The sequence below is a fragment of the Lissotriton vulgaris genome, chromosome 3_1 (genome assembly GCF_964263255.1).
Source record: "Lissotriton vulgaris chromosome 3_1, aLisVul1.2, whole genome shotgun sequence".
In the NCBI taxonomy this organism is placed as follows: Eukaryota; Metazoa; Chordata; class Amphibia; order Caudata; family Salamandridae; genus Lissotriton; species Lissotriton vulgaris.
The window spans coordinates 195,547,356-195,575,232 of NC_141689.1; the positions used below are offsets into that span (position 1 = coordinate 195,547,356).

General features: G+C 50.3%; 1 protein-coding gene across 1 annotated transcript in view; it reads right to left on the reverse strand.

The window, feature by feature from the left end:
- Positions 1–27,877, reverse strand: part of TPGS2 (tubulin polyglutamylase complex subunit 2) — a 119,617-nt gene that overhangs the window by 77,951 nt on the left and 13,789 nt on the right. The window contains exon 2 of the mRNA XM_086960311.1: positions 2,387–2,466. Within this exon, the coding sequence (XP_086816437.1) occupies positions 2,387–2,466 (80 nt within the window). The remainder of the gene's footprint in view (positions 1–2,386; positions 2,467–27,877) is intronic.

Genomic DNA, 27,877 nt, shown 5'->3' on the forward strand with positions numbered 1-27,877 from the left:
TGCCTGCAAAAGGTTAAACCTATTGGGGAAGGGTAGGGGTACCATTCCCACGCCTCAGGGCTCATGAGGCAACCCCCCACCCAAAAAAATATATATGTATATATATATATATGCACACACATATCCATATCCATATCCATACTAATATAATAAAGAGAGAGCCCAAACCTTTGAGGCGGGTAATCTCAGGAACCACAGCACCAAACACAACACCCAATACAGCGTTGGAAAGGGCAGTTGCAGCAGAAGGACATAGGCTATGCAGACGCCCACCATATACATTTAAAAGGTAAAAGAACCGTGCCAGCAAAGTAGTCCCTTGTGGGCGTGTCTGCGTTGTGCTGTGGGCGTGTGCTGGGGGCGTAACAAACACTGGGGGCGTGTGGTACGTTCCGCCCTTCATGCCATGTCTCATATCGTGTGCTAATCCCACCCTGCTCCCTTTAAATACCCCTGCACCCCATAATCATAACCCACCCGTACTCCTTAAAATACCCCAACACCCTTAAACACTAACCCATCTTAACCCTATAAATATACCCTGTACCCCAAACCTATCCCTAAACCCTAAAATACCCCGGTACCCCAAAACCTAAACCTAGCCCTGAACCCTATAAATACCCCTGTACCTCAAAACTCAAACCCCCCCTGAACCTAAAATACCCCTCTACCCCAAAAGCCAAACCTAACCCTGAACCCTAAAAATACCCCCGTACCCCAAAACCGAAACCTAGCCCTGAACCCTTAAAATACCCCTGTACCCCAAAAACCCAAACCTACCCCTGAACCCTAAAAAATGCCCCTATACACCAAAACCCAAACCTAGCCCCGAACCCTAAAAATACTCCTGTACCCCAAAACCCATACCTATCCCTAAACACTAAAACTACCCTTGTACCCCATAACCCAAAACTATATCTGAACCCTTAAAATACCCAAACACCCCAAAATATATACCTCAGTACCCCAAAACATATACCCCTAAACCCATACTTACCTTATAAATACCCCTGTACCTCAAAACTCAAACCTACCCCATAACCCTAAAAATACCCCTGTACCCCAAACCCATATCCCTGAACCCTAAAAATACCACTGTACCCCAAAACCCAAACCTACCCTTGGACCCTAAAATACCCCTGTGCCCCAAAACCCAAACCTAGCCCTGAACCCTTAAAATACCCCAGTACCCCAAAACCCAAACCTACCCTGAACCCTAAAAATACCCCTGTACCCCAAAACCCAAACCTACCCCTGAACCCTAAAAATAACCCTGTACCCCAAAACCCAAACCTACCCCTGAACCCTGAACCCTAAAATACCCCTGTACCCCAAAAGCCAAACCTAGCCCTGAACCCTGAAAATACCCCTGTACCCCAAAACCCAAACCTAGCCCTGAACCCTTAAAATACCCCTGTACCCCAAAACCCAAACCTACCCCTGAACCCTAAAAATGCCCCTATACCCCAAAACCCCAACCTAGCCCCGAACCCTAAAAATACCCCTGTACCCCAAAACCCATACCTATCCCTAAACACTAAAACTACCCTTGTACCCCATAACCCAAAACTATATCTGAACCCTTAAAATACCCAAACACCCCAAAATATATACCTCAGTACCTCAAAACATATACCCCTATACCCATACTTACCTTATCCAAACATTAAAAAAAACATGCTTTTACCATTCATGCATTTACAATGAATTTAGTTGTAAATGTAAGCGTGGTAAAAGCATATAAAATGTAATGCCATGCGTTATAATGGCATTGCGGAGTCATGGTACTTTTGTAATGAAAGTATGCGGAGTGATGGTATGCGGAAAGAAAGTTGCGGAATAATGGGTGTTTACCCTCCCCGGTAAGTACATTGGTGGCACGGCGGCCCACATCTCCAGCAACATACTTATATTTTTTCACCACCCATTTGAAAAATGCACAGGTCTCTCTCATTGATGGCCAGCACCGACATACACTTTTAACAACACCTCCCGCCACAAGTTCTAGAATTGCGAACTTTAGAGCTGGGGAGCTAAGTTCGAATCTCGGCATTAGCTCAACATCCTGTGATTCCAGGCAAATCGCTTTGTCTCCCCGTGACTACCACAAATTTATGTGTTCTTCTGTAATGTAAATTGTGCTCATGCCATGTTGTCGAGTTCGAGCTATATAATATTGCAAGGAAAAATGAAGTAGGGAAACTCGGGTTCACTGTGAATCGGAGCATTTCACAGGCCTGTCACAGATAAGAAATGCTATCAAAACGAAATCCTACAAAACAATAGACTACTGGCCAGCAGCAATTCATACCCGGACAACGTCGGGACGGACTGCTAGTTTGAAAATAAAGTGCTGCAACCAGAACTTACAATGGACAAAACCCACCTGCTCCCACGAGATGAGCTTGTGGCGTTCGGCAGCAGGCTTGTCGACGAAGTTTACTGCAGTCACCCCTGGGGACGTTTCTGAAAAATAAACACAAAGCTCCGGTCGCATGTTTGTGACGTCAGCAATAGGTAACGGCCCCCGAATCATTCTTCATTTAGGCCAGCACTGTTTCTAAGGATAGAAATGCTAAACCAGACTTCAAAATTGCAACCACAAAAGTAAAATGTTTTTTTATAGATGAATCAATGGCGTTAAGATACGAGGAAAGGAAGAGGCTATCAAAGCATCGGAGAACATAGAATTAATGTTAATAGCACAATAAATACATTGAATGCATGTTATTGCTATGGCATGCTCAAATCTCTATGATGAATGAGTAAAGTGTGAGTGACTATGTAAGATAGGTGCGGGTAGGTAGGCGTCTCAAGAAAAGAATGACATGTTAGATGTGATATGTGATCTAATTGCAAGACTGAAATCATTTGTATAAATTGTAGTCAAACGTACATTTTGTAGATTATGATGGATATATTTGTATAATGAAATTGATTTGAATATTTCCTTTTTTTTATTAGTGTATCTGGTGCATATAAAAGTTCAATCATTACAGTAAATAGCGTTAAAAAATCCATATAATTACAGTACAATGCATTTGAGCATAAACCAAAATAAATTCCTCAGAAATACATTAGAACGTTAAAACACAGGAATACACAGTAAAATACCTACAGAAATTTACAGGAATTTCATTATCAATGTCCCGTTACATAACCATATAAATAGGAATTTTTAAAATCTTGCTTCCCTCCAGTTTTTAAGAGGGGCCCAAATGTTCAAACCTCGCTTCTGCATCTTCTTACCCCTTAGGGAATATAAAGCTGCCTCCATATTGTGAATCCCAAGTAATCTTGACAGCCACATCTGAAACGAGGGCGCCATGGAGTCTTTCCAGCCCGCAGCCAATATTATTTTGAAAACAGCCACACAAATAAATATAAAAGCTTCCTCCTCTGGTTTCAGTCCCAAGCTAGTATCAATGCCCAGAATCACAAGGGGTGGGGATAGGGTAACTCTAGGCCCTAGCAGCCCCTCCCAGAATCTTTCAATCTCTATACCTATATTCCTAAGAGCACTACATTGATAAAACATGTGTATCAGGTCTGCGGGTCCCTGGGAGCATCTTGGACACTTGTCATCATCTTTTTTCCCCCCAAGTCAAATAGCTTGGTTGGAGTGTAATATAAATTGTATAATGTCATATAGTGTTGGGCCCTCAGATTAGAGGAGCAGAATAGATTACCTGCCAACAGTAAAGCTCTATCCAAATCAACGTCGGGGTCATCTAATTTCAAAGCCCAATAGGTCTCCACTTTTTCCATATCATCCTGTAGCTTGGGAATCAGGGCTGAATATATTGTACCGATCTTCATACCTCTTGCCAAAAATATATTCTACAATATCCTTTTTTCCTCCTGGTATAATCCGGGGTCTGATATTAGTTAAGGTCTGTGAGACCTGTAAATATTTAAAACCCCGATTCAGTGTTATTCCAAATTTCCGCTGAACTTCTAAAAAGGTCATCGGGGCTGTTCCCTTCCAAATGTGCCCTATTCTCCTAATCTCCTTAGCCAAGATTTTGACTCTCAAGGCGGAAGTACATAAAAGAGCAGTCCAGAAAAGCGCTGATGAATATCAAAGCCAAAGGGGTAGAATGTATGAGACAGGGAAGTAGGCTGGAAAACTTTTAGCATTAAGAATTAGGCAAGGATTCAGCAGAAATACGATAGACAAAATTAAGATCGCTAATCAGGAATTTACGGAAGCAGAAGACATCAGGAGGGCGTTTAAAGATTTCTACCAAACATTATACCAGGAAAATGATAGGGCAGATCCCCCTGGTTTGGCTGATGAAGATTTGGGCCATAATCTCTCGGATCAGGAGAAAGCGGAGTAGGATAAAAAAAATTGGAATTGACTGAAATAACACAGGCGATGGAAGATCTAGCTGTAGGTAAAGCCACTGGTTCGGATAATATATCACTTGAGATATATAAGTGCCTCCAGACAATTTTAGCTCCGATATTATTAGATCTATTTAGTGGAATAGTCTGGACTGGGGTAGTGCCAGATTCCTGGAAGGAGACAAATATATCTGTCTTTCATAAGAAGGGTAAGCCCAAGGAGGACCCCGGGTCATATCGCCCAATATCCCTCATAAATACAGACACAAAAATATATGCGAAGGTTCTGGCGAACCGGCTGGGAGGGGTCATTGGCGGTCTGGTCTCCCCGTGGCAGCATGGGTTCATACCGGGAAGAGGAACAACAGATCATATAAGGAGAGCTATAACGCTCTTTGATGCACATGCCGTTACGGGGGATCGGATCGCCATGATTTGAATGTTTCCAATGTGATATAATAAACTAAACGTCACAAATTTATAAGTGATTTTGGCCCCGCTTTCCTAAATGTGATTATTAACTGAGAAATAATAAGGGAAGTATTCATCTGATTTAGTCATGTTTAAATATCCCTTTCAAAGGTAGACAGATCAGCAATTGCTACATAGATGGACACGGTGCATTAATATGGGGCATGTGCAGTATGTCAAGCTCTTAATCAAAATATTATACATTGGGGTATTTATTCCTAAAACGTCCAAAAGGACCCGACTGCTTACAGATAATCTTCATTACTCTTAGTCTTACTAGTTCCAGTCATTACCTGTGAGGTGAACATCAACTCCGAGACAGGCAAAGCTAGGGGCCCTATCACACATAGGGTGCACTTTCCTTGTTTACGCAACAGCGCACCTTAACACAGGTGCTCGGGGAACAAGCAGGGAAAGTGCAGCCTATTACACTGAATGTTCTGCCAAAGGGCAGCCACACAGTCATGCTGCCCTGGAGGCCGGGTGAGGACTTTAACGCATGTTCCTTTCCGCCCGAGTACAGGACGGCCACGGTCCCTTTAATGCTGCTTGGACCTTCCTGGAGGTGGGAACTCCGCCGGTGAGGTCATCAGCCGTCCTCCTATCAGGAGCAAAGGAGGAGCTGATATCGCGGTGCCCGGAAGAGGATTGCACGCCATTGACTGCCAGAGCAGGTCTGGAGAAGGAGTCGTCCAGTGTGGCAACGGAGGCGTTCAGCACAGAGGAGACGGAGGATTCGGGATTCGCGCAGCCCCAGGAGCAGAGAAAGCCAGGAGGCCAACGAGACCACAAGCCGCCCCGCTACGCTTCAGGAGAAGTGTGGCTCCACAAGGTACGGGCCCGATTAAGGGGACTCGTCTTTGCTCGGGGAGGGAATGGGTAGGGGCCAGGACCCTGGAAGAAAGACAAGTCGCGAGCTACCATACCACCAGCTCTGCTATCTCAGGACGGTTCTCTGTTTGCTATGCTTTAAGTGCTGGACTATTTAAGCTACTGAATAAAAGTGCACCCCCTTTCAAAAACATACCTGAGTGGTGGTCCTTATCGTTTATGTTTCTCCCACCCCTGTCCCATTCATCACAGCCCCTTGACAGCTTTTTTGCCTCTCAACCGGTGTCTATAATTCGGGGTGGGTGCAGAGGCAAAGGGATTCTCCAATTTGCATGGGCCATGCCCCCATGCAAATGAGGGAACCCCTTCTGGTGATAGCACTGGGGCTATACATGCACAATTGATATCTGTATTACAGAAAGGGCCGCACAAGCGTCTGCGTCCCTTACAGTAATACCAAAGTGTCCCGGGGGTGCCCAAAGTGGGCACACAGACCCTCTGTGCGCTCCGGGCACTTTCCATAGTGCGGCCCCAGGAGTGCTGAAAATGTTAGCACACCCAGGCTAAGGACCACAATAGAAATGCATTCCCAACATCCTCCTGTCATTATTAAGCCCTGTTGCAGGCCTTACAAGTGAGAAAGGGGGAGCGGGACACCAAGACTGATGAATAGGACTAAGAGTAATAAAGCTTATCGGTATGCAATCAGGTTATTACTTCTATGCCCCTCGTTGTTATTTGTAGGCCTTTGACAGTATAAATAAGTAAATAGCAGTCACCTAATGCAAAACCAATATTTGTATTTGTACATGGTGAATTTAAACAATATAATTCAAATCAAAACATAATTATCATAAGAAACAAGCTCATGGCCTTATAGAACTAAGAACCCAGAAACAAAATTTGTTCATCATTCAAAAATCTCTGTAAAAGATAAAGCTTAAAGAAAGCATGGTGAGAAGCCCAGTCCCTGAACTGCATACTTCTTTCAAAGAAATCCCATGAGTGTATGCCCAGGAAGCCGAGACACCTATGTTGATAGTCCTTGAATCCTTTCAGGAAAAGAAGTATTCTGTCCTGAACAAGTTAGGATAATTAATCCACCTGCTTACTCTTAGATAAACCAAACGTCACAAATGAAGGGTTTGATTACCTAGACAGCGGTGCGATCAGTCAAGATCAATCAATTAATCAGGGGTTTATTAAGCACACTACTCACCTGTGAGGGTCTCAAGGCGCTGGGGGAAGTGGGGGGGGGGGGGGGGGGGGGGAGATCCGGTCAGTCGTAGAACCAGGTCTTGAGGGTCTTCCTGAAGATGTGCCAGGTGGGGGCGCGTCTGATGTTGATGGGGAGCTTGTTCCGGGTCTTGGCCGCGAGCTTGTTCCGGGTCTTGGCCGCGATGTAGGAGAATGTTCTTCCGCCCATTCGTGCTTTGCAGATGCGCTAGGTTTCGGCCAGGACGAGGTCGACGGATTGGAGGTTTCTCTTGGTAACGTGGAAGGAGATCATGTTGTTGAGATATTGGGGTCCGGTGTTGTGGAGGTCTTTGTAGGCATGAGTGAGTATCTTGAACGTTACTCTCTACTCAGCGGAGAGCCAGTGGAGGTTCCGCAGGTGTTGGTGATGTGTTCGTGTCGTGGCATACCGAGGATGAGTCTGGCTGTGGTGTTCTGTATTGTCTGGAGTTTTTGGAGTAGAGATTTGTTGATCCCGGCATAGATGGCGTTTCCCTAGTCCAGTCTGCTGGTTATGAGTTTGTGGGTAACGATCTTCCTTGATTGGGGGGGTGTAATGGCTGCCTTTTTGCTGGCTCTTTGGAGAAGGAGAATGATGGAGAGTGACTCAAGCCTATCACCCCCATAGCATAGGGATTAGGACTATAGACAGGGACCCTGTCTTACATATATTAGGGCATTTTCGTGCCATTTTCCTTAAAGTAAGGCTTATGAATTTAAGTTAGGGGATAGATATATAAGTATTAGTTATGATTTGCTCATTTGCGAACATGCTGGGCTATTTTCTATGGAGCTATGTATATTGTGGGCTCCGTAGGCCTTAAACGAGACAGACTCCATTTTGCTTTCTGCCCGGTAGCCGAGAAGGCTTTCTAGGTCAAATGTAGTGTTTTAGTTTTAAGCTGTTGTTCGCTTGGAGAGAACCGGTTCAGGCTGACCCTTATCGAAGGAATGTATTTTTCTCCACTCCGAAGACACAACTTCAGGCCGGCCGGCTGGGAAAGTGTCCTTGGTACGGGGAGGTACAAGAATTTGGTGGGCGGCAGGTTACTGGCCGTGAATTTCCATGAAGGAACGGGCTTTGATATTAGCGAAGGTGTTAGTCAGTTTTGTCAGTTAGTTCGTAGGCGGCATCTAGCCGTTAGCATCTCTGCCATTAATCATCTTATGGCGGACAGTCGCCATCTTTGAAGTCCGAGAAAGATTTAAGATCGAAACTCTCTGAGAAAGACTGAAGGAGAATTAGCGCGGAGCGCACTGCTACAGAGAGAGAGAGAGACGGTAGCTAATAACCAGCAAGGTTCCGGTGCCCTGGAGGGAAGCAGACGAGGTTGAGCCTAGCGGTGCAGACGTGTACTTGTGACGGCTGGGGTGTGACTGCAAGGCGAGCCAGGACATAGAGACGAGAAGGGAACCTAGATGACTGCCGAGTCCAGACTTCATATTAACCAGGTGACCTCCGTCCTTTTCCCACTTTAATCTTTACCTTTTCTTTGCAGAAGTTATGTTGCATAGTAATGTGATTTGTGTTTATTGTCAATAAATATCCTAATTCTTATAGAATTATCGTATGCCTCGTGTTCTTGTTCAATCTCGGTAAATGCATCTTCTAGTCAGGAATTGTTTATGTGAGCGGATGTGAAATCCCGATCAGGTAAATGGTGATCGAACAAAGAGGAAGTGAGTGGACCTTTGATGCCAAGAATAGGAGGTACACTGCATAATTTGGAAACAGTACTCAAAGTTATTATTATAGTTTTACCCCGGGTAGGTAACTGAGACTTTGTCCCGATAACTGTTCATAGGAATGTGGTCGTCGTTGATATACGGCGTTAGTGAGAACACTGGGGAGGACTACCAGTGCCGATACCCACAGGATTGTGGCTTGAATAAGTGAGAGCGCTAGGGGGTCGAACTAGCGTGGAGATCGACAGGATTGTTGGTCGTTTGGAAACGGGAGCATTGGGTTCTGCAGGCCCATGTGTAGTCGCACCGGATTGTGCGCAATATCTGCCCTAGGGTAGACCGGTCTGGGTCGGGGCGGCCGCGAGACCAACCGATGTGAATAAGATATTGTAGAAAATCTATGCATGTGTATTGTTATTCCCCATCCTTAGGTGTGATTTGTATATATTTCTGTATATCTACCCATTGTGAGTATATTCTAAGGAGGGAAGGTGAGTACGTTTTGGCTGGGTTATAAGAGGCCCCTGGGGGCTGATCTCATCTAAGCGGAAAATCCGGCCATAACAGGGGGGGGATCCATTTGAAGGTCTTTTGGAAGATGCGTAGGGTGTTGAAGCAGCTGGAGGCGATGGAATTGATCTGTCAGGTCATGGAGAGGGAGGAGTCAAGTACTATGCCGAGGTTTAGGGGCGTGGGCTGTGGGCAGTGGGGGTGGGAAGGCTGCCGAGGGCAGTTGGCCAACAGGTGTTGTCCCATGAGGAGGAGGAGGATCAGAGAACGAGGAACTCTGTCTTCTCCAAGTTGAGTTTCAGGCAGCTGCTGCTCATCCAGGGTGTGACGTCCTTCATTCCTTCTTGGAAGTTAAGTTTGGTGGTGATGGGGTCCTTGGTGAGGGAGAGGATGAGCTGGCTGACGTATGTATGTATTGGCATTTATATAGCGCACTACTTACCCGTAGGGTCCCAAGGCGCTTCGACCGCTGCGAAACCCTTCCTGGCTTCCCTGAGAGATGGTCCCTTAATGGGTATCTCCAGGGTGAGACCAGGCATCCCCGGCGGTCTGGTGGGGCCGTTAGTGAAGATGAGGCAAGCTAATGCCCAGAGTTGCCGAGTGTGATCGCTGATCAGAGTGGGCAAGGAGGCGAGAGAATTATCGAGTCCGCTGACCCTGGTCCAGAAACCTGCCGCGCCGGGAATCGAACCCTGGTCCCGGGCCGTCCTCTGCTCTCGGGTCTGCCGCCTCTAACCAGTGAGCCACACTACTTCACTGACGGTGGCATAGGATACTATGCTGAGTCCATGTTGTGATACGATGGCAGCGAGTGGGGCTGTGTAGATGTTGAAGAGCATGGGGCTGAGCAACGATACTTGGGGTACTCCGCAGTTGAGTAAATCAATAACACTCTTGACATTATGGGATTGCAACAATTCCCCCTCGGAGAAATGAAAAGGAAAGAAAGCCTATAAAACTATCTCCTGAGAAGTATGAACAGAAGAATTAATCTTGGGAAGGAAGAAGGAACATATTTTAATATCACTCTGTACTGAAAAAACCTCAAGAAGAGCGGATGGCACAAGAGGGTTTATAATTAAATAACTCCACAAGCTGAAGTAATCGCCACCAGAAGGCTTCCTTAAATGGAACAAATGTTATAGCAAGAGAAAGTGCTTGATTCAAAGGGATGACTTGAAGGGATTTGAGCACACAAGGAAGACACCAAAGTGCAGACATAGAATGCAGAGCAGGTCTGGAAAGTGAAAAACTCTTAAACAAAATAGACTCCAACACCGCTCTCTCCTTAAAACGCATTCCAGACTCGTGGAAAGCCATTATTGCAGTTCACAGTGTCTTTAAGGTGGATAATGAAAACGTTCATGGAAAATAGTCTTTTAAGAATAGCAACATGGAAGACAGAGCACAGGTAATAGCAGAAACTGAGTGTGCGGTAAACCACTTGAGAAATCAACGTGCAAACTGGCAGACTCTCTCTGGGACAGCAGCAGCAAGGGGGGAAACGCTATCACATGACCTCCGTGAGGGCAACGGCCAATGCTGCAGACGCCCGCACCTACCTGCTGTGAGGGGAACGGCTTGCTCGGCTCTCCTGAACCTGGATTCCATTTCCCAGAGTCCCTTGCCTCATCGCCAGAGCTGACGCGGTGGAGCTAGCCTGGTGGAGCGATTTAATTACCGCCAGCTCCCCGCAGCGCGGGTCGCGCCCGGGCCAAGGGTTGGCCCATCCTTGCCAGTCATTGCCAGGAAGAGGCAAGGCAGGGCCACCCCCCTTACCTCTAAGGGCACAGGTCCTCATCCTCCGCAAGAGACGGCAGAAAGGTATTGTGAGACTCTTTTTTTAACCGCCCCTGCTCTTGCAGCTGACACTCCCCCTCGTGAAGATATTTGGAACTGGTATGTTTTACAGCCAAGTTGATTAGGTAAAATATTAATAACCGGCATGGGCTGACTGGACCCTATTGGACTTGTTTTATACCTTATACCGGGACATTATACGACGCACTTTATTGACAGTAACCGGTTTACATGCCCATAACAGCTGCCAAACACATTAAGCATGTCACACTTCTGTCCTTTGGGGCCATATCTTGCTAGCCTCAGCACTTTGCACTTAATGGCCCGTGTTTACATGCCCTTTCTCTGCCAAACCTAATGGCACATTGAAGTTTTTTCCCCCAGGGCCAAGGTTTCGTTTGGTTCCTGACCAACTCTGAAATCCAGTTGATTGGTTATCCGTCAACCGGACCCTTGGGTCTGTGTTTATCCAGTCCGTCAATTGCATTATCTGTCCGACTGCCTCTCCTTTTGCTTTGGATATGGGGAAGCGTGGTTGTGTACCCCCCAAAAAAAACCTTTGGTGTTATTACCGGCCCCACTCCCCCAAACCTCAATTGATAGGATGCTTCTGAGAGCTATTGGGGTAGTCTCGACTGAAATCGAGCTCACTCAGAGGCGACTATCCTTAACCCCAGATCTCTTTCCCCAATCCCTAGGGCCACCCATCTCTGTACAATCTAGTCCGGGCTCTATTCTTAGCCCATCTAAATCTCTATCGGACCAAGCGAGATTTTGTCATCACCTATACATCCCTACCCAATAAAACCGAAAACCTGCAAAGGTAGAGGAAAAAAACAGGCACTGAGACAGGAACAAATAAAAAGCCCAGTGCAGAAACCTGCCCCAGTGAGGGCGAACCAGTCAGATTGGGAAGAGTGGTAGACCCCCCTCATGCTCTCACAAAAACCCCGACTGTCCTTCATGGGTGAGGAGCCTGATAGTGGAACTAGAGGCACAGATGAGATGAGAGCTATTGTTAAAGAAGAGTTAGTGCTCCACCTCGGGAACAGAACTAGCAGTCAGATACCCACCCTGTGTGTACCTGGCAACCCTCTGGCCAATATCTTGCTGAACCCAGTGGAGAAGAAAGATTGTAGCACACAGACGGACAAAGTATGGCAACTTCCACCACCCAGAGGTGGTACTTCCACCATTCCACCATGCCCTGTCACTACAAGCGCTGCCAAGATGGGGACTCCTAGAGTTGCCCAAGTTGGCAACGTTCACTTGCATGGAGAGGAACTCGGTACACATCGGGCTCAAATAAGGAAGGACGTTCCTAGCTCCAGGGGTCCTAGCATGCAGAGAGCGAGTTTCCATCCTGATCAGATGACGGACAGGGAAGTGCCTAACCCAGCAGACAACGTGCACGCAGGCCCAGTTCCCCTAGCCCTCCCAATCATTGATCTACCCCCAGCCTCTCTCCCATATGTTACAGTTTTAACGGGTGTACCTGAAACAAATGCTGGACAGAAAGAAACACAGCTGGAATTGAGAAACTAGTGCCTTTACTGGCTCACCAGGCATGGACAGTTTCCCTATGAGAGGGCGGGTGAGATATTACTAGTTCGGAGAGTGGGTTGGGTTGGCAAGACCCCTAAGTCAATCAAAGGAGACTGTATAGTTATTAACTTTAGTAATCCTGGGAGAGTCCGAATTTTGGCTGACCAGTCCACCAGCCCTTGTGCACCGCCCACAGGGATCCAACTACACAACCTGGCCTTTTTTTACTCTTGTAACTACCCATCACCATGGACCCCTTGCACTAGAGCTCCAATACACTGGTTACAACCCCATCCCACTTTTGGCCAACCATCCAGAATACAGTATAACGTTGCAGTAGCAAACAGGTTTGGGCCCCGGAAGAGGTAGATTGACTTTTGACCCCATCTGATCCTTCTTCTACCCAAACGCTAGGGGGGCTAATAGAGAGCCTAATCTAAAAATGACAGGGCTGCACTCCTCAAATACTGCTGGTGAGACACAAGACGCTCTAGGCGAACCCCATCATAAATCCCACCAGGGACACCAAGGCCCGGTAGGTGTTACCCCAGAGGTATCAAACAACCAAGCCTCCCCCATTTCTGAACTGACAATGGCAGCTAAGGATGGGGACGGGAACACATCCTTAGTGGAAATGGGAGTACTAGACTCCGAGCTTGAGCCAAACATGACACAAACCACAAACCCTTCCGCCATTATCGTGTGTGATGCCACCTCGAACTTGAGACTCCAGCTGAGGGTGTTGACATGGAACATTGCCGGTATCAAAAACAAACTCCAAAATCCTGATTGGATACAGTTTGTACAAAATCATGATGTATGGAAGTTCCAGGAGACTTGGGCTAGAGAGGACTCTGTAATGAGGGGCTTTGCAACTTTTAATGTGCTAGCAACTATGGGAGGCAGAGGCAGACCATTGGGTGGGTTAGGCACATGGGTTGCCACACACTTGGACTGTACTGTTGAGCAGCTGAACACCTCCTCGGATGATATCCTGTGTATCCTCCTTACTTTTAATTCTGGGACTAAAATTGCATTTATTAACATCTATTAAATCATGAAAAGGGGTGCTAAACCACCTGCACACCTTCTGGGAATCGTTGGAGACTGAAACAAATTCTGGGATGATGGAAAAGCCTGGTTAAATGATGTGCTTAAACGTCATCTTGTCCCTTGATGTAAGATGCCACAAGGGACAAGACATGTGCTTCCATCCAAGCTCCTAGTTGAAATGCTATTGCATTCAATGACTTGGAAAGAGTACTGCCTTGGTGGTTTTTATTCGCACATTTCCCACATTACTTGACCTCACCAAAGCATTGCAATGTTGAACCTGTAGCCAAACATAATGTAGAACACAAAGGGCTGCTGTTCCCTCCAGGTTCAGGATTGATGGCTGTACGTTAAAGACCAATGGCTTGGCATGACACAGTCTAATCATGCTCCCCAAACTAGGGAGCTGGCATCTGGTATTAGGCCTACTGGAGTATCTGGGTCCATAGTCATACCTTTGGCCAGATTCATCGAATCCAATCATCAATCTAGTGCCAATTTTATCTTTGCTGATATAAGAACAATGGTATTTGTGAACTGAAAAGTTGGACTCTAATGCTTCTGCAAATGCAAATGAGGAGGCAAAAGATGAAGTGTGGCCCACTGCATTGTGAACATACAAACCGCTATATGACTTTGAACTTCCAGCAACCTTCTTCATGGGTCATCCTGAGGTGTAAACAGATAAGACAAAAGGTAATAAACCAGTTGACTCTGGTAAGTAGAGCTTGTTCAGGTGCATTCTCATCCTGGCTCCTCTAAAGATTATGTCCTTGGAAGAGTGAGTGGAAGCTGTTACGGGGTCTCGTTTTGGAGGGGTATCAAAGGACAATGAGACCAAGGATGATGCATAAACAGGTCTTTATTATCTTTAAAAGCAGAGTCCGGTACGCTAATGTCCTCCTCTAATATGTGCCGCGTCTTCGGTTCGCCGGCTTGCATCCAGGGAAAAGGAGAAGTAAAGGTAGTCCCGGCTTCTTAGGACGTCTGTAGCTCAGGTACTGGAAGTAGACCAAACAAAAATAAAACAAAAGGAAAAATGGAATGATAAGGGTAGCGGGGAGTGAGGGACGAGTCACCGCAAGAACACTGACACCATGTGAGCCCTGTCGTGACCTCCCTCTCGTTCCCCACCCCTACCCGTGACCAGAAACCCCCTGCAATTTCGCCCGTACTTTGTCAAGCCACCCTCCTCCTGGAGGGTGGCGGGCGGCTTGCGATCTTGTGGGCCTCCTGGTCTGCCGCAGCGCTTCACCTCTCGAAATCTCTCGGTTCGTCTGTTCTCCAGCCTCCAAGCAGCCGACACTCCTCTCTCCCGGGATTCTTCTTCCACATACGTGCGGGGGCTCGCTTCTCTTGTTCCGTCCGCTCTCTCGCCTGATTGGATGGTGGAGGGAAACCTCACAGGCCACGCCTCCGGGGGGTTCCTCCTAGGGAGTTTCCTTAAAGGGCTCCAGTCCTGCCTGCATGTAATGCACTATTAGGCCGTTAACAGAGTCATGAGACAATTGGCATTTCCTTACTACAATGGGGGCCACCACCTTTGTGAAGACTCTTGAAACTAAAGGAGACTGAAAGGAAGAGCTCTGAACTGCCAGTGCTGATCCTTAAAATAACATGTTAGGAATCTCTACTGGCAACCTGCAATAGTGAATAGGTAATACTGAATAAGTATATAGCATATCTATTGGGAACAAAAACTGGTTTGCAGGAACTAGCGAGATGATTCTCTGCAATGTCTCTATTTTGAATGAGACATTCATTATGCATTTGTTGAAGATCTATAACCATCTGAAATCCACATGCCATTTGAGCGCTAGAAAAATTGAGTACATTCCTTTTCTTATTTCTGGAATATCACTTGCATTTCCACGAGGGCAACTAGCTCTTGCTTCAGTGCTCTCTTAATGGGAAACTTTGGAAAGGGAGTAGGAATGATCTTTGAATCTGGAGAACAAAAATGGAGTTCTATCTTGTATCTTCTATTAAAAGTATCCAAGAAGGGGCGTGGCCAAGATGGCGGCGGAGTGAGATGTCTTTCTCGGTCCCTCCGCCGCCGTTTCCCTAACTGCGTTGTCTTAGCCTTGCAGGGGGCCCTGCTTTCGCCCAGAAACCGCCGCAGGTCATCCGGAGACAGTCAAGCGACCGCCGGTGAAGTTTCCAGCCGCCTGGTCCCGTGGAAGCGGGCACGGCGCCTCGCGGCAGTGGGACAGGAACAGCGCCCGGAGTGCGTGGTGCACGTCGCCGGCGGGCGGCCACTGTGGGTCCCGGCTCGGAGGCCTACCCTGGCGGTGTTTCGCGCCGGGCGCCGTTGCTGTTGCGCCGCTTCGCGGCAGAGGACCGCCCGCAGTCGGCGGGCGGTGTAGGCAGCCCTAGTGCCCGGCGGAGGTGCCCAGCGGCGTGCGGCTGACAGAGGCGGATTCGGCCCCCGCGTCTCCCGGGTGCCGCCGGAGACCATCTGCTTCGCGCTCAGGCCTGGGTGCATGCGCTGGTGGAAGGAGACATTCCAGCACTGCGGACTGATGAGGCAGAAGACTGGCTGGAAGTGCCCTGGGGGTTCCGCGACCTGGCTGGTGTCACGCTGTGAAGAGGACCGCGTGGCGCCATCCTGCGCCCCCTCCCCCCTCCCGCCTGGGTCTGCGGTGGTAGGAGCACGAAAGCAGCGCGCGGGGGCTGGAGACCGGAGACGACACTCCCTTCCCCCTGCACCTTCAGCCTGCGGAGTGGCTACCCGGGTGAGCCTGGCCGGGGCCTTCCGGTGGTGAGCCCTTGCCCTGGGCAGCGAAGCTAGCGATCCTTACCCCTGGAGAACGCCCCGTAGCGAGGAGCAACGAGTACCCTGCGACCGTGCCCTCTTGGCCCCGCAGTTGAAGAGACAGGGCGCGCTTTGGTGTGAGGGAGAGACAGCGCCGCCATGACAGCCAACAGGACTAAGAAAGACAAGGAGAAGGAGAAGGCCCTGAGGGAGGGCGCGCAGAGGGGCTCGCCGCTGAGGACGCCTGCGGCGACAGACAAGGCGGCGGCGCCAGAGGAGAGTGAGGCGCCGGCCACCAAAGCCTTCATGCGTGAACCTTTTGCAGCCATTAAGGAGGACATTCAGGAGATCCGGTCGCAACTTGCCTCGGATCTCAAGGAGGTCCGCAGAGACGTCGACGCCATTGGGAATAGGGTGGCAACCCTCGAGGACCACGACTTGGAGACGGCCGGGGACATCCATAGGCTCCAACAGGATGTGCTCCGCATTACTGAGCAGAATCTCGACCTACAGACCCACGCTGAGGATTTAGAGAATAGATCCAGGCGCAATAACATTCCTATTCGAGCGGTCCTTGGAAAGGCGAGGGGTCGGACTTGCGAGAGTATGTCGATGGCCTGTTCCGCCACGTCCTGCAGGATGAAGATCTCCGCGAGATTCAGCTGGACAGGGTCCACAGGGTCGGCCTGCCACGTGGAGCCAACGCGTCTCCCCCCGATATCCTAGTGTGCGTACACGACTTTCAGCTCAAAGAAAGGATCTTGAAAAAAGCCAGTGAGCACAATCCCCTCATGTTCCGTGAGCATCGCCCAGTGCTCTACCAGGACTTGGCAGCCTCCACCTTGGCCAAGCGGCGGGGCTTCCGACCAGTCACTGCTTTCCTGCTTTCCTGAGGGAACAGGGTGTCCCCTACTCCTGGGGGCACCCCTTCCGGCTGGTCTTTCGATGGAAGGGGAAGCTGGTCCAGGTGCGTTCTGTGGAGGTCGCCCGTGAGCTGTTGGGAATGGAGAGCGCGGACCCTGCCGCTGAGCCCTCATCGCCCTCTTCGAGGTCTCGTCGTCGCTCCGAGGAATCGCACACCGTGGTCAAACCATCGAAACCCTCAGGCCCAGACCTGTCGGTCAGTCTACACGAACGGGATGCAGCGGTGGCCTCAGTGGCGAAGGTTACCGAATCACCCGGAGGGTCCTGAGCGGGGTGACCGGACATTTTCCCTCTGCCAGTTACTGGCTGGCGGTGGAGGGACCCATCCACAGGACGCTGATGGGTAATGTACTGACACGTTCCCCGTGTATATTGTCCTGTATCAGGATCTGGGTGGCTGGTGGGAGTAAGTCCATGCCCCCAGCCCTTGGGACTCCACTGACGGACTCTTGTTTCCCCCTGATGTTACTTTCATGGGGGAGCCTTATCAGGATATTGTTGTTGTTGTGGGGTTGGTTTGTGGGGGGTGGGGCGGCTCAGGGGACGGTTGGGGAAGGGGGGGAGGGGAGGGCGCTCCGACCTGCCTTCCCTATCTGCCTGGTATCGTAACGCACCCAGCTGCTTGCACTCGCCGCTAGTCTAATTAGGATCGCTTTGCAGGACCGCTTAGCGCTGCTAGTATTTTAATTATTTAATTCTCCTAACCAGCTCGCATTGTAGGAGCGCTCTGTTTGTTTACTCCGCCGGACGTTTTGTTGTTGTTGGTTTCATTGTGATCGCCCTGCACGAGTCTCCGCCCCGCTCCCGCCTTCCCAGCTGACCCGCCCTCCCACTGAGGTTATCTGCCCCGCGCTGTGCTGATCGCGCTGTGACCGTCCTGCTAACAACAGACACGGCCGCTCCTCCACGCTGCTCCCGACCTGCCTTCCCTATCTGCCTGGTATCGTAACGCACCCAGATGCTTGCACTCGCCGCTAGTCTAATTAGGATCGCTTTGCAGGACCGCTTAGCGCTGCTAGAATTTTAATTAATTAATTCTCCTAACCAGCTCGCATTGTAGGAGCGCTCTGTTTGTTTACTCCGCCGGATATTTTGTTGTTGTTGGTTTCATTGTGATCGCCCTGCAGAGTCTCCGCCCCGCTCCCGCCTTCCCAGCTGACCCGCCCTCGCCCCTCCCCTCCTACCATCCACATGTGACAGATGCACTTGCGCGCAGCAGTTACGCGCAGCGGTCGCGCCGAAGGTGCGCCAAAGGTAAGCCCGTCTACGCCCGTCCGCGCCTGGACCGCGCCCAGCGCCAGACCCCCTGGTCCTCGTACCTCCCACCTCCCCCGCATTACTTACGATGCCACCTCCCTTCTAGCCCTTAACCCCGGCCGACTCCCCAACTGCATCCAAGCCACGCCGGGACACACCCATGGCCCCTTTTCCTGCAAATCCTGCAAGTTCGACGGCAGCGTGAGCAACTCTTCATCCACGGACACAAACAACATATCTGACTCCAACTACCTAAAATGCATCCTGCTCAACACCCGCTCAGTCCACAGACACGCCATCGAACTTTGGAATCTACTAGACTCCATCTCTCCCGACGTCGCCTTCCTGACAGAAACATGGATGAACGCCTCATCAGCCCCTGACATCACCATTGCCATCCCGGAAGGATACAAGATCATCCGTAAGGATGGCACCGACCAAACAGGAGGAGGCATCGCTATCGTCCATAAGAACTCCATCCGCATCTCAACCAGCTCAGACGTCAACCTCGCTAGCGCCGAACACCTTCACTTCCAGATCCACACCGACCCCAAGACCACACTCAGAGGTACTCTCCTCTACAGGCCTCCAGGACCCCATGCAAAATTCAGCGACGTTATCACCGACTTCATCACCCCACACGCCCTCCCCTCTGAGGAATACATCCTACTGGGAGACCTCAACTTTCACCTGGAAAAGAGCAACGACAGCAGCACCACCTCCCTTCAGGACAATCTCGCCAACCTCGGACTCAAACAACTTGTCTCTACGCCCACCCACATCGCAGGTCACACACTCGACCCCATCTTCACCTCCAGCAAACATGTCTCCTTCAGTCACACCACTACCCTCCAGTGGACGGACCACAGCTGCGTACACTTTTTCTACAATAAAACCACCACTCACAACCGACCTCAACCTACTTTACGAAGAAACTGGAACAAAATCACCATCGACCAGATCTCCTCATCGCTTCTTCAAAACCCACCTGCCCACTCCTTAAACCCCGACCAAGCAGCGTTTAACCTCACCCAATGGCTATCCAACAGCGCTGACATCCTAGCACCGCAGAAAAAACGTCAAATCAAACTTGGCAGCAAAAACGCCTCCTGGTTCAATGATGATCTTAAGAAATCAAAGAAACTCTGCCGCTCCCTCGAGAAGGCCTGGAAAAAAGACCCTAACACCAGCACCAGGGACGCCTTCAAAAACGCCACCCGCATACACCACCAACTGATCCGGACTGCCAAGAAAGCCGCATTCAAAGACCGACTAGACAACAACGCCCACAACAGCAAGGAACTATTCAACATCGTCAAAGAATTCACCAACCCCTCAGCCAACTCCAACGACATCACCCCCTCTCAAGCCCTCTGCGACTCCCTAGCTTCGTTCTTCCACAACAAAATTGCAGACATTCACAACAGCTTCGACATCCAACCCGGAGACCATCCCACCCAATCTTCTGCCGTACCTGCACCCCCCTCGAACATCCTTAACGACTGGAACCCAATCTCCACCGAAGACACCATCCGCCTGATGAACTCCATCCACTCAGGATCCCCCACAGACCCATGTCCTCACCACATTTTCAATAAAGCAGACTCCATCATAGCACCACACCTCCGAGACGTCATCAACTGCTCCCTCAACTCCGCCACCTTCCCGGAAAGCTGGAAACACGCCGAACTCAGCGCCCTTCTGAAAAAACCCACAGCGGACCCCACCGAACTCAAAAACTACCGCCCCATCTCGCTCCTTCCATTCCCGGCCAAAGTCATCGAGAAAGCCGTCAATAACCAGCTCGCCGCCTTCCTCGAAAGCAACAAATCCCTCGACTCCTCACAGTCCGGCTTCCGAGCCAAACACAGCACGGAGACAGCTCTCATCGCAGCAACAGACGACATTCGAACTCTACTGGACAATGGAGACACAGTCGCCCTCATCCTCCTCGACCTCTCCGCAGCCATCGACACAGTCTGCCATAGCACTCTTCTACAGCGCCTCAAAAACATCGGGATCCGAGGAAAAGCACTGGATTGGATCACCTCATTCCTCACCGGAAGAACCCAGAGAGTCCGCCTCCCACCATTCAAGTCCGAGGCCACTGAAGTCATCTGCGGCGTACCCCAAGGTTCCTCACTCAGCCCCACCCTCTTCAACGTATACATGAGCCCCCTCGCGACCATCGCTCGCCAACACAACCTCAACATCATCTCCTACGCAGATGACACCCAACTGATCCTATCACTCACCAAAGACCCCAACACCGCCAAAACCAACCTACATGAAGGTATGAAAGAAGTAGCAGAGTGGATGAAGCACAGCCGTCTGAAACTGAACTCAGACAAAACAGAAGTCCTTATCTTATGCACCTCCCCCTCCGCGTGGGACGACTCTTGGTGGCCAGAGGCCCTTGAAAAAGCACCCATCCCGACGGACCACGCACGAAACCTGGGCGTCATCCTGGACTCCTCTCTCTCGATGAACAGACAAGTCAACGCAGTCTCATCTTCATGCTTCAACATCCTCCGCATGCTCAAAAAAACATTTCGCTGGATCCCCATCGAAAGCAGAAAGACAGTCACCCATGCACTGGTTACAAGCCGCCTGGACTACGGAAACACCCTATACGCCGGTATCACCGCAAAACTCCAGAAAAAACTCCAACGCATCCAGAACGCATCAGCAAGACTCATACTAGACATCCCACGCAAAGACCATATCTCTAGCCACCTGAAAAACCTCCACTGGCTCCCCGTCAATAAGAGGATTACTTTCCACCTCCTAACCCACGCTCACAAAGCACTCTACGAACTTGGACCCGAATGCCTCAACACACGACTTTCCTTCTACACCCCCCCTCGCCAGCTACGATCTTCCAACCAAGCCCTTGCTACCATTCCTCGCAAAACCACCATGGGAGGTAGATCCTTCTCCTACCTCGCAGCTAAAACCTGGAACTCACTCCCCACTCACCTACGCCTCACACAGAACCACCTAGCGTTCAGAAAGCAACTTAAAACCTGGATATTCGACAAGTAATTCCCTTCCCCTCCTCAAGCGCCTTGAGACCCTCTGGGTATGTAGCGCGCTATATAAGTTTCTGACTTGACTTGACTTGACATGTCTTGCCCTCTTGATGGGGAAGGATTTGAAAATTGTTAGCTTGAATGTTCGAGGCCTCAACAGCCCTGTCAAGCGAGCGGCGATCCTGTCCCTACTGGAGGGATCGGATAGCGACATTTGTCTCCTACAGGAGACACATCTCCTCGCCAAAGACACGAGACGGATGAAAGACAGGCGCTTCCCCACCCAGCTATGGTCTTCCTGTGGCACGAAGAGGCAAGGGGTGGCGATATTGATCAGCGCGAAGGCGCATTGTAAGGTTCTGTCCCAGATGGTAGACGTCAAGGGTCGATTTCAAGCGGTTAGGATTCAATGGGGCGACTCCCACTTCACGGTAGGCTCCCTTTACGCCCCCAATGTGCAGCAAGAACCCTTTTTGACCTCAGCGCTTGCGGATGTGTTGGCCTCTCCTGATCCCTGGGTTTTGGTGGGAGGTGATCTGAACTTGGTGATGGACCCGGCGCTTGACAGGTCCGAAGCGCGCTCCCACTCGTCTGGCGCTATCTCCAAGGGGGGCCTGCTTTGGCTACAGGAGGGGGGACTTCATGATGTGTACCCAGTAGAGCGCGATTATACCTACTACTCTGCAGCGCACAAGTCCTACGCGCGTCTAGATAACTTCCTCGCCTCCACCTCCCTGCTTCCCCAGCTTTCCTCTGTGGAGATTGCGCCGCGCTCCCTCTCTGATCACGCGCTCATTTCGGTTGTGATGTCGGGGGGGACCGGAGGGCAGACACGCGGGGGCTGGCGCTTGCGCGACTCATTGCTCAACTCTGCCTCTGTTGTAGACCGCTTGCAAGACACAATCACGCAGTACTTTACCGCCAACGACACCGACGGTATGCCCCTTAGCTCGGTATGGGAGGCGCTTAAGCTGGTCGTACGGGGCGAATGCATCGCGATCTCTGCTTCTTTCGCAAAGCTGCGCAAGGAGAAACGCGAGGAACTCGAGCGCGACGTTCGCGGGCTAGAGGCGATACACAAACGGACTGGGGCGCAGCGGGTCTGGAGGGAACTGGAGACAAAGAGGCGCATGCTAAAACACTTAGACCTTGATAGGGCTGAACACGTGCTCTTACGCCTGCGCCACAAATTTTATCTTAGTGGCGATAAAGGGGGCAAGATGCTAGCGCATCGTCTGAGAGCCCGGACACAACAGACGATGGTCTCGGCCATCAGGGACGAACACAGGGAGGACCATGCGGCCGACACGCACATCGCGGACAGCTTCCAACGTTTCTATTGTGCGCTTTATACCTCTGACCCCCCCGGATCCGGACCGGGTCCAGGCATACCTGGCGTCTTGTGATATCACTCCCTTTTCCCAGAGCTCGGCGGCGTCTCTCGATGCGGAGATACGCATCGAAGAGGTCATCTCGGCGATTGCGCGCCTGAAGGTGGCTAAATCACCGGGCCCTGATGGCTTCACAGCCGCCTTCTATAAGAAGTTCTGTGGTACCCTGGCCCCCTTCCTGACGCGTCTCTTTAACTCTTTTCGGGACTCGGGGAACGTGACTCCGTCCATGGCCGAGGCTGTGGTCACTGTTATTCACAAGGCAGGCAAGGACGCCAAAGAGTGCGGCTCATACCGCCCCATTTCACTTCTTAATATTGATATGAAGTTGTTTTCTGGCGTCCTGGCTGCCCGCCTCAGCCCGTTTATGGACGGCATCATCGAACCTGACCAGGTGGGCTTCGTGCCGACACGACAGGGTGGCGAGAACACCAAGAGGCTCCTGCACCTGATGGACTCAGTACATCGGTCGCGTACGCAGGCGTGTTTTCTCTCCATTGATGCTGAGAAGGCATTTGACCGGGTCGATTGGTCATATATGTTCGCGGTCTTACGTAAGTTCGGTCTGGGAGACGCGTTTGTCAACTGGGTCCGCCGCCTCTATGCCTCCCCTCGGGCCACTGTCCGAGTGAACGGTTGCAGGTCTGCATATTTACCGATCACGCGGGGGACTCCACAGGGTTGCCCTCTCTCGCCCCTGTTATTTGCGCTCTATATGGAGCCTTTCGCGCAGCGCCTCCGGGACAACGCGGACGTGCAGGGGGTACGCTTTGGGGCGGAGGAGCACAACTTGAGCCTTTACGCGGACGATGTCATTCTGTCCCTCACACATCTGCGCTCCTCTCTGAGACATCTTTCCCCGGAGCTGGAGGAATTCGGAGTGGTGGCTGGCTTCAAGGTCAACTACTCGAAGTCCCAAATCCTGAATCTCTCGGTGCCGGAGGAGGAGGTCCGGGACCTCCGGGCAGATTTCGCGTTCCAATGGGTCCAGACGGCCATCCCGTACCTGGGGATCCAGTTGGCGCCCACGCTCGCCCAAACGGTTACTCTCAACTACAGGCTCCTCCTTGACCAAACAGCTAAGTCTGTCTCGGACTGGTCCCGGCTGCAGCTGGCCTGGTTTGGCCGCCTAGCCGCGATAAAGATGACGATCCTCCCTCGCATCCTTTATCTTTTCCAGATGCTACCCCTGCGTCCCCCCCTAGGGGCCTTGAGAAAGCTCCAGCGGTTGCTGACCACGTTCCTGTGGAACCACAAGCGCACCCGCGTCGCTATCGACCGACTCATGGCACCACGTGATGAGGGCGGGCTAAACTTCCCGTGCGTGGAGGCGTACTACCAGGCCTCGTGCTTGCGCTTCATCCTGGAATGGAACAGGCCCATGTCCAGCAAGCACTGGCTCTTCATGGATCAGTCGGTGGCGGGGCGTAACATCTGGCGTGAGCTCTGGCTCCCGCGTAAACACAGGTCCTGGGGCCTTTATTCTTCCCCGGTGACCTCGCCGACGCTAGCGGTGTGGGATCGTCTGGCGTACAGGCGCGGCTGGACCACTTTCCCATGTCCACTGACGCCTATAGTTGACAATCCGGACTGCCCCCCGGGATGCGCCTCGCCGGTCTTCCACCGCTGGAGGGAACTAGGCTGTAAGAGGGTGGGCCACCTCTTCCAACCGGAGGGGTTGATACCGTTTTCCACTCTCCGCCGGGAGTACTTTGAGCTGACCGCCGCCGACGCCTTCCACTACTCGCAGGTCGCACACTGGGTGACACTTCCTGACAATATAGCTGACATGTCCCGTCCTATGACGCCCCTGGAGCGCTGGGTGGCCTTCAAGAAGGATGATCGCAGACTTATCTCCGAACTCTATGCCTTCATTATGAAGCGCCAACACACGCAGCGCTCCAGGGCGCAGGTTAGATGGGAGACAGAGTTGGGTCGCCCCTTGACGAGTAAGGAATGGGGCAAGATACACTTTCGCGCACAACACACTGCAGCCAATGTGGCCGGAGCTGAAACGGCCTTTAAAATTGTTACTTACTGGTACCACACGCCGGCGAGGCTCCATGGGTGGGACCCCAAGTGCTCGAGTTTTTGCTGGAGGGGCTGCGGCGCGACAGGCACTCTAACCCATCTGCTCTGGCATTGTCCCAAATTGGTGCGTTACTGGCGGGAAGTCCTAGACGACATAGACAACGCTTTTGGTATCACCTTCCCCAGGGCTCCGGAGCATGTATTGCTGGGCCTGCCTCACCCTAAGGCGTTTCCCTTGCGCTCCCCACGGGGTAGACAGATTGCTCTGGCACTTCTGGCGGCACGCCTGGTGATCCTCACACGGTGGCGCTCGCCAGACGCCCCAGACCCGAGGGACTGGATTAGGCGACTTTGGCTGCTGCTGGGCATGGAGCGGCTCTCCCTGTGTGTGGATGGTAAAGGGGACACGTATGCAAAGCTTTGGGCACCCTTTATACACTTGCTATCTCGGGACTTACGAGAGGTCACATGCCCAAAATTCCTACAGATATTGCAACTCATTCCATTGGAACCGCCAGGGGCGACCGCCTGAGTGTTCTTGACTTGCCCGCGGAGGGTGAAGGGGTCCCTGGGTATTCGGACTTAGTTGGCTGCCTGAACTATGCTGATGCGGAGAGGGTGGGGGGGTGGGTGGGAGGGGGGTCCGGGGCGGTTGGGTGTTGGGAGGGGCGGGAGGGCTTTTGTTTCCTTTGGACTGTTTTTCTCTTCTCTGGTTTGATAAAAAGCAGCATCGACTCCCTACATGGTTGCGCCACCTGGCTGTTAGCCCATCATCGCCGGGTCGCCCTCCGGGTTGTAGACCTTATGGCTGTGTTTATGTGCTGTTCTTCCCCGCTCTGCCGGCCAGTGGATGTAGGCAGCCTAGCTGTGTTCACTGCTATATGTCTGCTGAATAAAAATTGTTTGATTCTAAAAGTATCCAAGGCTGATGGTATGAAGTGGATATTTCCCAATCTTTCTGAAAACGCTGTACTTTTCCTCCAACTGGCAACTCTAGGCCTCAGTCTACCTTTGACTTGGAACAGTCAGGAGTTAGGGTTCTTTTCAGATATATCCCGCTTTTGTTCATTTGACTACCACAAGAAAAGGCTTCTCCCTGAAATTTGAAAAACTGCTCCAGATACTGCTGCTTTCTGGATGGGTATAAGAATGAGGATTTATGTTAAGAACCACATGATTTCGATTAGTGATGTCTTAAAAAATATTAGTTTTTCATTTCTTGAAAAGATGCTACTTGTCCACTAGTTTGGGACCAAACATACAAGCATTCTCATAAAGTGTACGTAAAGCTGAAGACCTTCGAATTGCATCCGCATTCCAGTTCTTTAACAACAGTTCACCATGAGCTGCTGCTGATGCTCCATTAGTCGAGGCTGAGGCTTTCGCTATATCCAACAAGGGTAAGGGGTTCCCACTAGTGTGTCTTTGAACTTAATCCATGAAGGAAGTATGTTCTACCCCATCATAATAATGGATGACATTTAGGGATATGCAGGGGCCATATCTGCACCCTCTGCGATAACTGCCACTGTCCTTGTGACCCCTAACATCAGAGTGACCAAGGTGGGGCAGCACACCTGGCGTATTGCTTCGGAAAATTCTCCAGTGCACTCCAATCAATTTGTCTCAATTATGCTACAACATTATAGAATGTAAAGCAAAATTATATAATACTAAAAACTAGCTCAAAGGTGCTTGTATTGGACCTTATTCAAGGAATTACACCTGTCCTATCTATGATCTAAAAACACAAACAATCAATTTGTAGGGTATTACACAATGTAGTGAAAATTCAAAGGACTGCAGTGCAGTGAAACATTTGCAAGTTGTTAGAGTAAGTAACTACATTAAAAGGCACTAAGCTGAAGAATAAGGAGTATCAAAACTTGTCAAAACAGTATGAATGTAAGCTTGATGAAACAGTATGCAGAACTGTTGATACAAACCAGCACAGGTCTTCTAAAACAGGTGCACAATAGACTATTTTATGTTCCATTTTATTTGGCAATGTTTAAAACATTGGGCCATATACTCAAAAACAGCAACACAACGTATCTCATCATGCCACTGGGCAATGTCTAAATAAACATCATTGTTAGAAATGGTGTCTCTAGTTGCTAGTGGTTTGCACCCTGTCCAAGTAGGGACCTTCACACTAGTCAGGGTAAGTAAGTTACACACTTAAGATAACCCCTGCTCACCCCTTTGAAAGCTTGGCATGAGCAGACAGGCTTATCCCAGAGGCAGTGTATAAAGTATGTGTGTTTGTGCACACACACATACACTAGTCCCCACCAGTTTAGAAAAAGAGCCAATATTTATATGAATAAAATAATACCAAAACAACAAAATTCAACATACTCAAGTCAAGATATCACTTTTTAAAAGATTAAAGCAAGTTTAGTCCATAACAATCAATGGATGTACTTGATTGGGACAAAGTCTGTTAGATGCATTAAAAATCAAGGACAATTATAGGCCCAAGGGAGGTGAAGTGCCAATAAAGGAGGTGATGCGTCGGTTCCATACTGCTACAGGGGAGGTGATGCATCGGTTCCTTATTGCTACGCAAGGAAGGTGATGCGTCAGTTTCTTACTGTTGTAGGGGAGTTGATCCGTTGGTTGTGGGCACAATGTGTCAGTTCCTTAGTGCTGTGCAATGTCGATAAAGAAATCGACACGCAGGGACGATGCATCTAAAACCCAGTCGTGCTGCGTTGGGTCCACAGCGATAAAGCAGGAGCTGCGTCGGAGTCAGAGCGGTGCCTCGTGGACTTTGGCGATGCAGTGCTCGAAACTCACGTAGCTGCTATTTTTCTGATGCGCTTTAATGGAAAGCTGGGGTCTGCGTTGTAAGGTGTGGATAATGCTCCGGCGCTGGCAGCAGCGATAAGTCAAGTTTTGCAGCGATGAACCGATTTTGATTGATGCTGGTAGTCGATGGGTAGATTTTTTTCTTGAAATCACTGGAACTCACTTCCAAAGGCCAGAAACTGGATTTGGCA